Consider the following 14,543-nt stretch of genomic DNA (forward strand, 5'->3'; position numbering starts at 1 on the left):
CAGTTCTTACTCTCTTATCGGGTACACAGCTCATAATAAATTCTTATAAGCCCAAAGTTCACCAGCACTTGCATAATGCCTTTTTTGGTGCTTTTTATTTTGTTTGGCATGGGCAGCATAAGGACACGTTTCAGCAGAGCCTTCCTCAGCATAATAAAAAATCCAACACGGGTGTGTCACTTATAAAGGGACCTTTATAAGTAACCTTTATACACGGTCAGTTTTTTTCCTTTCAAAACAAAAGCTAATACCGTACATACTGCTAGTCAGTTTTGTTTTCTTGAAAAATAATAAACCTTGTCCTAAAGGAGTTCGTTCACCACACACATGCACGTGTAAGCCAGTCAACCCTATCACTTTCTATTTTCTGATTAAACAGCAACATTCTTTTGAGTCTGGTCTCAGAATCATTGCTGAAAGGGTTACCTCCAGGCTGTCTCTAGATTACATTGCATATTAACTTGACACTCATGTATGTCTGTAGGCTTTAGCAGATTTGACTAAACTGAACTGCCATAGTAACGGCATGCACATTTTAGAGTTAACCACAGAAAGTGCTTCTTCCTCTTTCACCAAGAGTTTATGTGATAAGGAAGCAGCTCCCAGTACAACGTTGCACTCCCCCGGGTGACACACAGTGTGTGTGTGTGTGTGTGTGTGTGTGTGTGTGTGTGTGTGTGTGTGTGTGTGTGTGTGTGTGTGTGTGTGTGTGTGTGTGTGTGTGTGTGTGTGTGTGTGTGAGATCCTACATCAGAGAAGGGAACTGCATAGCTACTACAAACATCATTGATCACCCTGCCAGGCAATGAGGCGACATATTATGGCATATTTCCATGCTCAGGTCTTGCTCTTATCTTTTACTAGATTATGGTCCCTGTGTAGAGCTGATGTCGGGGATTTCACTCCATGCCTACAGACTTTCTACAACTCATGGCCTCCGAAAGGCTTGACAGGGACCCCAATCTGCCAGCGTTACAACAATCTGTACCACTTTGCTACACTGTACAGACGCCCACGTCGCTCACCTTGGTTCTCAGCCTACGTGTTTTCTCCACCGACAGGAAAGAGGCCTTCGGCAGTTTGGAAATTTGAGCCGCAGGTAAGGATCAGTAGCATTATTTTAACTTTTTCTATTTATTTTTAGTATTATTATTATTTTTTGTTTCTATATGATTTCAAACACCTGGAACAATATAATATCATATAATATGCATCCTAGTTACTTTGTAGCACTTAATTGTTTTCTTGGCACATGACTATGTACCCTGTTGTTTATTGACTAGGTTACTCCAATCTTGCACTTTGTTGTTCTGGATAAGAGAGTCTGCTATACATGTAATTGTTGAATATTTATTTTAGTTAAATATGGAAATGTGCTATATGTAGCCTATAATGATTATGCCTTTACACAGTTTTGTAAATGTAACATTAGTTTTAGTTTTAAGAAACTGAACATAAACTTGGCTACTCTGTGCTTGACACCAAAGCAATAGGCTAGAAGAAGTCAAGAGAAATATGTACATAAGCTACTTAACTGCGCATTTCTATTAGACTTGGTTTAGACTTATAATATCTTGTTTAATGTTTTGACTTGAGAAAAAGAATGAGAACTGTGGTAGAAGTAATCCAGCAGCTTATCTCAAAAGACAGTCTTAAGACAGTCATCTCTAGATCACAGATAAAGCCTGATTTATACTAAGCTGCACTCTGGCGTTGCGTGTCGTGAATAGAAGATATACAAGCTTGTAGATCTGCTATTTACTGAGCACGACACCGGCACGCTATGGCTTAAGTGGGGTTGCGGAAAGTGAAAGTATCTCTCTTATCCCTAAACAACTCTTATCTAGGTGTCCTTGGGGAAGACAAACACGTGATGTGATGGACTTGCTCAGTGTCTGGGTAAATGGGTGTACTGGGTAGCTCACACGTGTGAAAGGATGATGTATTAATGTGAAGAAGTGCCTGGCTGAAGGACTTTCACATTCTTCAATACTCTTAGCTCAATGGTCCTTTGTGTTGACCATGATAACAGCTGTCAGTTTATGATCTAGCAATACATTTATATTTTTTGTTAGACCATGTCTGTGTCATAACATCTTGTGACCAACCTAATGAGTTGGATCCCTGCTCAAGAAACTGATCTGAACTGTTACACTTTCACATCAGAATAGAAAAATAGACCACATTCTTCCAGATGTGGGATGTTATACAATATAGCCAAATGTATTTTCATGATTTTAGTTAAAGCCCATGGTGGCCTGTCTCATTGACTGGCAGAATTAATTTATATAATGCATCTACAGTATCTACTGTACTTACCAAATTTTGCATTAGGCAAACATTTAAGTCAGATCCTTTGCAAATAAAAGAAGAGGAAATGACCCCCTCTGTTACTTACTTGTGGTTTCATTATGCTTCATCAGCAAAACACTGTGTTGTAGGTTAGGTTACATTTGTGTTAACTCCAAAGTGTATTTATGAAGACTTGAAGTGTTCTATAACATGGCTGGCATGTTCCTCAAACACAGCAAATCTCACCTCAGTCACTAAAATGGTGGTATATGCAAATATATTTTCATCATCTAATTCATATTGAACATGAATATCTTCTTGAAAATCTCATACAAAAAATGGATGATTAATAATAATTTGGCCCCAACTCCTCATTTTTGTCACTGTATATTTGCACATACATGACATTTGTCCTCTGACTGCATTTAGCTATTGTCATAAAGTGACAATGAGAAGGAGTGTGAATAGGCACCAAGTCAGTAAAAATAGTGAAAAGGTTTTTATTCTGACCCAGGCCAGAACAATGCAAATTGCAAAAACACACATCTGAAGAAAACACAACTCAGAAATCCTACAAACTTAAATTAATAGAGAGACAAAGTATCAACCTCTGGCCCTGGCAGCTTATATGTCCCAATTGAGCTGTTTTACTCTACAGACGCCACCCTTCCATTTCTAATCAACCAACCACAGTACAAAAGCAATCCACCCAAGATGCTCTCCATGTTCTCTAATCAATCAGCTAACAGGATTAACAGGCACCCCTCAATCAGATCTTCAGTCACCAATCACCCAACTACACAGCTATAGGCGGCCGTTCCCCCATAACAGCATCTTCCTGTGCAGATAAACAAAAAGATATTATGATATTGTGATTCCAGTCACAACAGAATCTGTGTCTGAGAATCGACAAGTATTAACAAGCATAACATACCTTACATTCCAAAACTAGAAAAAGTACTCCTCGGAGCACAGGTCTCCGCCAGGTCAGGTAGGTTATTGTGGCCTCCTGGTGGCGCTATAATAGGCCAATGTTTAAAGGGTACCATTTGTTCTTAGGCCTTGCACGGCAATCGGACACTGCATTCATGGTTTGAGGCATTTTGTGCAACTTTTTTTTGTGCTAAATTAGACCTGCTGGTGGCGCTATAACAGGCCAATGTTAAAAGGGTTGCATTTGTTCCTCAACATAGTGTGAATGTGCGTGCAAAGTTTGACCGCAATCGGACGGTGCGTTCATGATTTGCGTAATTTTGTTCAAAACAAGCCACTACTGCAAACTTTAGATGTCAATCTTAGCCAATGAGGATGGAACATGAAAAATCAAACACATCCGTCTTGATCACATGACTAAGGAGATCATGTGTACCGATTTGCGATTTGGATAAAATCGGAAGGAGTAATATAAATAAATGTGTTTTACATAAGTCGGCCTCCTGGTGGCGCTATAAAAGGCAGATGGGAAAAATGCAGGGCAAAGGTTTTTCCTTGACCTCTAGGGAGTGCGCATACAAAGTTTTACACAGATCGGTGCAGTTATAGGTAAAAACATGAATCGGCCTGTTATAGCGCCACCATGAGGCTGATTTGAAAATTTTCAAGTGGTATTTCTTCCTCATTGCATGCTGTGTTCATGATTTGAGGCATTTTGTTGAAAATGGAGCACTCCTGCAAACTTTGGAAGCCATTTTTAGCCAATCAGGATGTAATATGAAAAATCTGAAAGACAAGTTTTGTTTAATGACGATAGAGATACTGTGTACCGATTTGCGAGATTTTTGGACAAAATCTGTAGGAGTACTGTCAAAAAATATGTTTTGCACAAATCGGCCTCCTGGTGGCGCTATAAAAGGCCCATGTGAAACATTTGGGGCAGAAGTTCGGAATTGGCATCCAGGGAGTGTGTGTGCACAGTTTCGCTGCGATCAAGCCAACGGTGGCGGAGATTAGCTGGTGACAGACGGACACACGGACGGACGGACGGACACACGGACGGACGGACGGACGGACGGAGGGTAAAACATACTCTCTCGCCATGCCTTTCGGCCTGGCGGAGACAATGAATGTGTTCTGCTGAATTTAAACATATGGGGGAAATGAGTCTACAAGAGGCTGCAGCGGGCGCTATACAGCGCTCAGGGAAGAGTTAGGAGTTGTGTGTCTAGCTCAGGCACACTTCAACATTGCCGTAAACATAAGATTTTAAGTTTTGAGAACTTTATTGATTTTCATTATGTAAAGCTTGCGTATAAATATTTAAATGGACTTTCCGCTCATCATTTATGCAAATACTACAGAGCTGCAGCAGATCCACCAGAGCTGCTTCAAGTGGCACGTGTTCATTCTGCCAAACAGCATTTTCTGTGAAAGGAGCAAATTCCTGCAACTTGCTGACTGATCTGATTACTTAAAACAAAATTCACATTTTTTAAGAGACTTTCTATGGATGGGTGTTGCAAATTAGCATTTGCTATAAGCACCACTATTACAGTGCACATTACATTTTCAGTGTTTTTATATACACTGAATCTATCCTTATAAAACTTAGCAACTTAGCAACAATAATAATAATAACAACCAACTAGGCTGATTTTCATCCTGCCATGTTTGCCTCCAATGCACAGCTTGCCAACCCATCAGCTGATGGCACCATGATACCCTTCCCTCCGGGTCCTGTGGACCAGAACGTGGTGGAGAGCCAGGCGGTAGAGCTGGACTACATCAATTCATCTTTCACCCGTGGACACCTCAACCCCAGCCTTCATCACTCTAGCCACGAGGACCGCGTGTCCACCTTCACCTTGACCAACACGGTGCCTCAGAAGGCCGGATCCAACAGCGGGCCCTGGGATACTCTGGAGCAGACCGTCAACAAAACCCTGGCGGCCTACTGCCTCGGAAAAGCCTACATAGTGACTGGGATACTTCCCTACCAGAAAGATGAGCCCTGGCTCAAAGATCATCGAGTTGCAGTACCGGAGTATCTTTGGTCGGCCTACTGCTGCACAAACTTCAGCAATAATCTTCCAACAGAATTGAAGGAGACCTTCCCTACGTATGCAGCTATCGGCCGCAACGACCGCAATAGCACGGAGGAGATTGTGCCCGTCAATAACACAGCTCATAAGCAGTTCTGGGGATATGATGTGAGAAGAATGCCTCTTGCTACACTTGAGATGTATTTGCTTGACAGGTTTAAGGCTGCGGTTAGTGTTTTTTATGAACAGTGTTCTGGGTTGGAGTGATCAAGGACAAATATTCCATCCATCCATCTCCTGCTACGTGACCCGACTTATCCGGAGTCGGGGTCACAGAGGTAACAGTTCCAGCAGAGAATCCCAGTCTTCCCTTTCCCGGGCCACATTAGCTACTTCTAACTGGGGGATCCCGAGGCATTCCAAGGCCAGCGTATGGAGGTATTTACCCTCCCCCATCTGCCCTGTGGCCTCCTCCCAGCATGCACAGAAGACCCCCAGGGAGACGGCCAGGAGACATCTGTTCTAAACTTGTTTCTTTTATTCTATGATTTGAAAGCCTTCTAAATCATTTGAGACTAAGGTTAGAGACAGGGTTAGTTATAATGGGGCCTTTTTGAGGGTGGCTGTTCTACAGATAATGGTTGTGAATATTAAATATCAAATGAAATAAAACACATTTTAATGCTGAATGGCGTCGTGGACTACCAGCGAATGGACCGCTGTCTCCACCAAAGGAAGGATCTGCGGACCCCAGGTTGGGGACCCCTGTTCTGAATGACCCGTAACTTATTTACATATATGGCAATCACGTTTTGCAATGCTGTGTATGCTTTGCAGCTACTTTGCCAAAGCAGAACAAGGAAGTGTGGAAGTCTACAGCAAACAGCTATTTTAGACTATGCATGCATGCATGGATTTCTCTGGACCACTAGATGGCAGACTTGTGCAGTATATTAAGTCATACCAGCAACACGCGTTGGGATGAAAAGGCCAGATGTTTACTTTAGTGTGCAGAACACAGACACAATCTCAAATGACGTTCTTCTGTGCATCATCTCTGAATTGAAAAATAATTTACAATATTTCCCCCATTCCACAGCTTGGGAGACCCAAGAGGGAGTCAAGGTCACCCAACATTTCACTGATTGTACCTGTATGAGTATGTCACTGACAATTTTGAGGTATTTTTTACTTTAATGGAGTTGTGAGAATGCCGACTTAGCTGCTGGAAACTGTATAGAGCCAGGACGTTGGTTTAACCCGAAGGCGTATTTATTCATCATATGAGACACATGCAGCTCCTAACTCAGTTCTCTCACTGTCAGACTTTTTCTTGAACACTGGCAGCAGCACTTTATGCCCAGGTGAGCTAGACTGCACCATTCCAATATGGGTGTTCTCAAACATGCAATAAATACATTAATACATAAATAAACAAACACAATAAATATATAAATACACATATGATATTAATAATCTTAATGAACAATGCAAGTAATGATTCCTTCTCAGTACAACTTACTTAAATATCATTAGCAATAACCAGAACACATCACAACCACCCCCTCTGCAATCCTGACTATGGTCCAGCCCAATTATACTGGAAACACAACAGGTGTGTGGTTAAGCATTCAATCAAACCTACCAATCACACTTCCCACACTTTTGCACTCTAAACATCACTCTTACTATTGCACTGGCTCATCATGATTCACCAACACCAACATTTCAACAATAAAATCATGACTGTGCAAAATAAAAGTGCAAATATTTGCATAAAGTGCAAATATAGGTAACAGAGGACCTCTTTCTGTTACAGGAGTATTTCCAGTTTTCAGTACTTTTACTTCTACTCCATTTCATCTCAGAGGCAAATATTGTACTTTTACTCCACTACAATTAGGCCTATTTGAAAACTTGTTACTAGTTACTAGTTAGGCTACTTTGTAGATTTAGATTATTATTACAAAACATTCATTAACCACTTCAGCCTTATATACATTTTGGCCATTTGAAAATAGCCGATCTACAAGCTCACAATGCATTGTGAACTTTTAGATCTGCTATTTTCAAAAGATTTTTATACGGTTTTATACATTTGAAAACTTGTGAAATGGGACATTCTGCATAATGAGTTCTTTCTACTTTTGGTACTTTAAAGGGATATTTCACTTTCAAAAAAACTTTTGGTCATTTTATCATCTACTCAGGCCTTTGTGAGCCCCCAGACCGTTTTTAAGTTGCTTGATTCATTATTTAGATATTTGATATTAATTTTATCAGACACGCCCCCTTCCTATACAAACCCATTGTAACTTCAAACTCCATTTTAACCATGTTAGATTCATCAAAAACACCCGTCCTTGGTTCTGGTGACTCACCCTGCCCTCCTAATGCGTGAGGGGGCCGTGTTTTTTCAATTACTTTTTTCATTTATTTTTTATATATTTTTTGGAAAATGAAAAAAAATAACACAATAGAAAAATTAAATAAAATAAATGAAAAAAGTAATTGAAAAAACACGGCCAAGCAACTTAAAAACGGTCTGGGGGCTCACAAAGGCCTGAGTAGATGATAAAATGACCAAAAGTTTTTTTGAAAGTGAAATATCCCTTTAAGTACATTTTGATACCAATATGTACTTTTGTACTTTTACTCAAGTACATTTTGAATTCCGGACTTTTACTTGTAACAGAGTATTTCTACATTGCAGTATTGATACTTTTACTTAAGTAAAGAATGTGAGTACTTTTTCCACCACTGGACAGCACCCAGTATATGAAACAACAATATTTTTGTTTTTGTTCACATCACAACCCTGTCAGAACACCGTTGAGTGATCCACATAACGAGGTGCTGCTCAGGAAACAGTGCTCTGTGCCACTTTAACACACTACCAGATCGCCTAATCGCAATTCTTTGAGATAATTGCAATAATTTTTTTCTGCATAATCATAATCATTTCCATGTTAAGAATGTTCATATATATTTTCAAACATAAAACAAAAGATAGTGGAAATAGCAGATCTACAAGCTCAAAACCGATGCAATGCATTTTGAGCTTGTAGATCGGCTATTTCCACTATTAATCTTCTTTTGAAAGTAATTAAATATGTCTGTTATTTGTCATATCTGCCCTCCGCAACTTTTTTTTACGAAGCCTAAAAGCCAAAAAGAAATGTAATTTGTATTCATAATGTTCAATGACAGAAACACAATTAAATCGTTTATCACAATTATTTGAGTGACAATTAACCATAATAATAATGGTAACCATAATCGTCACTGCCCTACTACCAGAATACAAAACACACATAGACACATTAAAAACACATTCCTTCAAGATGTGGAACGCTATTGTCAAATGTAGGCAGTTAGTTAGAGCCCATGGTGGCCTGTCTCATTGACAGTGCATTTATATAATGCAAATCATGAATGTAGTCAATATTACATTAGGAAAGCATTTAAGGCAGAACCTTGTTAAATAAACATGCAAACAAGACAGCTGAATGATGACATTAAGGCGATATGTACGATATTGTGTAAAAGTTGTTATCCTGTATCCAATATTGAAGCTTTTTCCAGGACACTTGTTATAATGAGACACACATATTTTCTCAAATTAGACTTGGTATAAATTTATTGCAACATTGAATCATAGCATGGTAACAAAAGTGCACCAAGGACTGAACACAGCTGTACACATTCGTGTTGGAATTATAACTGAATACTGAGAGTATTCCTTAGTGCTGCTGATGTTGGGATGGTGAGAAGAGCTTGTCCCACAATTCCACTTTCATAATGGCCTTGCCCATGGGGGACATACTAGCCTTGACATCCAGGTAACTGCCCTCATGGCTGATCCCAGAGCCATTGGCCTCCGCACGTGCAAAGCTTTTCTGTTCTTTGTTGTAATACATATCTTTATACAGAGCCTCGTCGCACTCTTTACCCTTGCTGTAGATTCCTACAGCTGACCAGTTCTTGTACATGTTGTAGTCGTAAGGGATAGAGAACATGATCGCCAGCGTCTCAATGTAGTCGTTCCTACTCCGCTCGAACAGGTCGTAGGTCAGAACGCCAACAGCGCCACAGGCTTTGGCGGAAGTCTTGCTGAAGTTGCACACCTCAGTTTTCAGAGGCCGCACGGTAGGCTGGGGTGGTATGTGGGTCAAGCCACTCTCTAGGAAAACCCTTTTTTTTGCAAAAGAACGAAAAGAAATACGAAGGGGGATTAGTTATGAAACATTACCCTAACAGAGACATGGCATTAAAGGCAGTGTTATTATCTGTATGATGGCTAAGCTTTATATTTCAACTTTTATTAATCTGCAGAAGGGTTCTGATGTATGCTCTTTCTCAGCTGCAGGCCTCTGTGTCATCTTCCTCCACAAGTCTTGCACTTACTTGGGGTTGATGAGGCAGTAGTTGTTGGTGAGGTTGGTGATCTCGATGGTGACATTTCTGCGGCTGCTCAGATTAGCCGCCACGGCCTCAGCTGAGTCACTCATTCTCTCCTATATGCGGGCTGCGATTCTGAAGCAAAAGGCATCAGTGAAAGTGTGAGATTACCCAATGCTTGAAATATTGCACTTAACACTACACTTTACCACTTCAACCCTGTATACTCTGTTGACTGGGAGTCCCTCCCAGGGCTCTGGACTTGGTCTGCACCTTTTTTCCCTCTACACCAAATCTCTTCATTGAAAATAGCCGATACAAGCTCACAATGTGTCGCAATGCAGTGCATTGTGTGCTTGTATATCGGCTCTCTTCGCCAAATGTTCGCCCCAGAATATAGCGATGCTAGAGTTCATTTAGTTAAAATAATCTTGTGGTTATAATTATAAATATTTCTCAAACACTCCAGGGTGTAGAATTTATGGTGCCATTTGTATCGAATAATTCTTAATTCAATTATCAAATTATGTCTGTTAATGTACAGTATGTCTATGTTAATATCTAATTTGATGACCCAATAAAACCTACAGTACATTTTTTGCATTAATAGAGTACAAATAAATGGTCTTACCTGTTCGTATCACTGCCTGTTCTTAACTCAGCCGACGTGAGATCTGAAATGGTGAGCTCACTCTTCAGATTACCCTTGTCGTGGAATGGCACCACACCTGATTCTAAACCAAAGCCGTCTCCACCCAGAACACACACCCACTCCCTCTCCGACTCAGTCTGGAGGACAAGTTGAGGACAAGTCCGTTAAGGTATGAGGAGAGAGATACAATACATCATGTACACAGACTAACATGAAAAACAACATACCTCTGTAACCATGCAAAACATGAGTTTGTTTTGTTCAAAGTTTTCACAGTAAATTTTCATTCAATGGTGTCTCCCACGGACCACACCTGTCTGTCTCTGTGTCTGTGTTGGGACATACTGTAAGTTAAGAAGTTGCCATTGTTACACCATGGAGGAGCGGACTAGAAACAGACCTTTGACAGATGTTGGACTTGTATGTATTTATATATAATAAAAAACAAACCTATTTTTTTTTTACTGTCGAAAATAGACAAAATATTGAAAAAATAAGATGTTTTACATTAAACAACATCAACATCATCGCTTTACTTAGACCAGGGATATATTCTCAATTTACTTAAACCAGGGGTGGGCAACCTTTTTGGGCACATGTACTAGTAGGTCAGAGTGGCTTATTGTCGCCATTGGCCGAGAACGAGGGTGTCATTCAATGCACTAGACTAGACCCTTGGGAGATAGAGTGCAGTATTTACCACACAAGTTACAGAAGCTGTGCTACTCTTATGTTGAGTTGGCAGTGCCTGAGATCGATTCCAGAACCTTGTGGTCTAAATTGATCACCTGGTAGATCAAAAAGAGATCATTGCCCGCACCTGACATATACGGTAGCTGTACCCCGGTGTGTGCTCTTAAGACACTAATATTAGAGTCATTGTTTGTTATGGAAAATTACTCAAACGAGACAAAAACAAAATTCAGGGACAAAATATATTACATCATTGTTTTTTTGTTTTATTCAGAGCACCCAAGATATGTGAACAACAGACATAGTGAATCAAGTCTCATCTGCCCATCTTGTCATACAGCTCCAGCTTTATAATGGCCTTGCCCTGGTTGGACATGGTGGCCCTAACATCCACCACCCGCCCGGGGTAAATGATCCCTGAGCCATCGGCCTCGTGGCGCAGGTAGTTGGTGAAGTCCTTTTCATAGTACATGTGGTTGTAGAGCTTCTCGTCGCAGGCGCGCGTGTGCTCGAAGACGCCCACGCCTAGCCAGTTCTTGTAGCAGTTGTAGTCGTAGGGCACGGAGAACATGATGGCGACCAGCTCATTGCAGTGGCGGCTGCGCATGTCAAAGAGCTCGTAGGTCAGGACTCCCACGGCGCCCGACGCCGTGTTGTCGTCCTTAACGAAGGAGCACACCTCGGACATGTTGGTGCGCACCGTGGGCTGGGGGGGATTGAAGCTGAACCCACTGGACATGAAGACCCTACAGAGCGTGCGACAAGGGAAGGGCACATGTTACTATTGTCAAGAATATGAATTCTGTATGTAAGGAATTGTCATGGGAAATCCCCTTTGATTATCTCTTATCCGTCCAAAGGCCTACATAATAAAAAGGAGGAGGAAGATGTATTCTAGGATTTAAAGATACACTATGTAACCTTTTTTGCCGAACAAAATATTGACCAATCTGTATGGTTGAGTATGTACAATACAATATAACAAAAATAATGAAACACAACTGCAGTGGTTGTATTTGGTGGTTCCTGCTCTTCTACTGAGAAATGTAGATCCTGTGGTAAGGTACATGGCACTGCCTGAAAGTCAAACAGCAATTTGTCCCCTGAGCAATAAGCATGTGTGCTCTATTAGATCACAGGTAAACATGTCAGTACTTGCGTGCAGGGGACCCCGGTTCAAATATCGGGTATATGACATGAAAGTTACAGAGTGCAGCTTTAACTCCATTTATCTCTATTAATAGTAGACAATAAAGACGTCAGTCAGTGACTTACTTTGGGTTCACGAGGCAGTAACTGGCACTGATATTGGTGATCTCTATGGTACAGTTACGGTTGGTAGTGAGAGTGGCAGAGTGGGCCTCCGCAGAGTCAGGCATGGTGTCAGCTGGTGGGGAAGGCTATAGGTGGAGCACAGACACATACACTGTAAAATACACTGTAAAATCATGAACTTAAAATGGTAAATGGTGCATTTATACAGCAATTCTATCCAAAGCTTTACAATGTGCATTGCATTCACCCATTCACACACCGACCGCAGAGGAAAACCATGCAAGGCACCAACCAGCTCATCGGGAGCAGTTAGGGGTTCAGTCAATGTCTTGCTCAAGGACACCTCGACAGTAACACAGGGGAGCCTGGGATTTAACCGAGAACCTTCCAATTCCCAAGCTGTCGCTGTAACCCCTGAGCCAACACCCCCCCCCCCTCAGTGTACCAGTGGAACCAGGTCCATTTGGTTCCGTTTTGTACAGTGTCAGAGTTACAAATGGTTTATTATTATTCAATATAATCTTAAGTCTTAAACTTGAAATGTAAATTCCTCCATGTTTAACTAATAAGAACTTTCTTGGTCTCTATATGACACTTGTAAGGTTCCTCATTAAAATGTCATTTGCTATCATATGAATGATAGCATATTGTCTGAAAGTAAAGTTGAGTCTTAGACAGAGTAAAACTGCATGCAGATGCGCATAGGCTACAGCTGGTCACCGCACTCACACAGCATTATAACACTGCATGAATTCACCTAGAACAAGTCAAAGCCCCATATATAGCTCATCATCTGTCGTTTATTAATGTCGATATACAGTTTTTCTTTTTTTTTTATCAAGCCAGCATCAACTTCTCACATAATGTTCTAAATAGCAGAGAAAATGTACTTACATTGCTTTATGTCACACACACACACGCTAGCACAAGAGTCCTCTAAAAACAGCTCCCAGCTTGGTATGAAGACATAACGCAAAGTCACACCCCCGAGCACACACGCACGCAGTCACGCTCACGCTCACGCACGCACACACACACACACACACACACACACACACACACACACACACACACACACACACACACACACACACACACACACACACACACACACACACACACACACACACACACGCAGTCACACCTCACTTCGGAGACTACTAGGTGTGTCTGCCAACTGAATTAGAATTTGTCACTGGATGACATTCTGTTGTTGTGTTGCATTCTTGAAATGTGAGTAAAGATGGTCAGCCTATTTTCCCCACTTTAACGTGCCATGAGTCCAAGTGCCTGTGAATTATAGCTGTGACATTCATAATCAAGGTGTAGCCTATATCAGTGGTTCCCAAACTTTTTATACCCAAAAGAGAAATTTGATGTCTCCCCGGGGCCCAAACTAGTGAAAATAACCGATCTACAAGCTCACAACGCACTGCGATGGGACACATTGTGAGCTTGTAGATCTGCTATTTTCACTACTTCTTAATTAAAATAATAATAATATTTGTTCTCTTTTAAATCTGAAAATGTTTGATTTTGACCCAGAAATGGGTCCCGGCCCCCCTTCTGGGAGGAAGAAAAGAAAAGAAAAAACATAATGGTGGCAAAAGTCAAAATGAGCACATTTATGGCAAAATGATGCATCTCTCACTGAAAATATTTCGTTAAAAAAACACACATACTTTTGTTATTTTCAGCAAGTGACACTTGCCATTAGACAGTCACAGACAGGGTGCGGCTGGGTCTTACATGTGGTAACATAAACTGTACAAACACAGATTAGTACGGTAGGACCTACACATAGTACATCAGGTGTGGTTGCTTCAGTTGCTAAGGAATTAACCTGAAAAGACTACATACACTATGGATGACTCATTTTGGGTATAATCCAATACCCAATCCACAATGTGGCAATTGTCTGTTGGGCATTTTATTTATGGACTTATTATTGTCAAGACATTTTAATTGATACCCATCATCTATCTAGTCATTTAACTCTTAAACCTGCAGATTTGTTCAGTTTAACCGTCTTTTTCCAAAATGTTCAAAGCTATAATAACATAATAATAACAACATAATTTATATTGCATTTTTCATACTTTAAATGTAGCTATAAGTGTGTTATACCTGTATGTGCTCCTAAACTCCCTTAAAAACAGGGAAATCAAATCAGTGTAACACTCTGAGCAAAGACAATACAACAAAGGTTCGGACATTTAAAACTAAATATAATTAATCTCTCAGACAATGCT

General features: G+C 40.7%; 3 protein-coding genes across 4 annotated transcripts; 1 reads left to right on the forward strand and 2 right to left on the reverse strand.

Moving 5' to 3' along the window:
* Positions 1-690: 690 nt before the first annotated feature.
* Positions 691-8,769, forward strand: LOC308105369 (endonuclease domain-containing 1 protein-like). Its single transcript, XM_080456047.1, has 2 exons — positions 691-1,099; positions 4,917-8,769. Exons 1-2 carry the CDS (start codon positions 806-808, stop codon positions 5,535-5,537), a joined length of 915 nt encoding a protein of 304 aa, XP_080312173.1. The 5' UTR covers positions 691-805; the 3' UTR covers positions 5,538-8,769.
* Positions 8,770-8,894: 125 nt separating this feature from the next.
* LOC308105370 (DELTA-stichotoxin-Hmg2b-like) lies at positions 8,895-10,463 on the reverse strand. The gene is made up of 3 exons (XM_080456048.1): positions 10,303-10,463; positions 9,678-9,806; positions 8,895-9,464 (listed from the first exon to the last, which is right to left on the reverse strand). Exons 2-3 carry the CDS (start codon positions 9,779-9,781, stop codon positions 9,014-9,016), a joined length of 555 nt encoding a protein of 184 aa, XP_080312174.1. The 5' UTR covers positions 9,782-9,806; positions 10,303-10,463; the 3' UTR covers positions 8,895-9,013.
* Positions 10,464-11,261: 798 nt separating this feature from the next.
* LOC308104309 (uncharacterized protein) lies at positions 11,262-13,319 on the reverse strand. 2 transcript variants are annotated; one of them, XM_080454715.1, is made up of 3 exons: positions 13,186-13,319; positions 12,292-12,416; positions 11,262-11,762 (listed from the first exon to the last, which is right to left on the reverse strand). In XM_080454715.1, the coding sequence occupies exons 2-3, from the start codon at positions 12,393-12,395 to the stop codon at positions 11,333-11,335; spliced, it is 534 nt and encodes a 177-aa protein (XP_080310841.1). In that variant the 5' UTR covers positions 12,396-12,416; positions 13,186-13,319; the 3' UTR covers positions 11,262-11,332. The 2 variants fall into 2 exon arrangements, with proteins under 2 accessions (XP_080310841.1, XP_080310842.1); XM_080454716.1 differs by lacking the exon at positions 13,186-13,319 and having other exon boundaries at positions 12,292-12,435.
* Positions 13,320-14,543: the final 1,224 nt, after the last annotated feature.

Source organism: Gymnoscopelus braueri (assembly GCF_963280865.1).
Source record: "Gymnoscopelus braueri genome assembly, chromosome: 17".
Classification (NCBI taxonomy): domain Eukaryota; kingdom Metazoa; phylum Chordata; class Actinopteri; order Myctophiformes; family Myctophidae; genus Gymnoscopelus; species Gymnoscopelus braueri.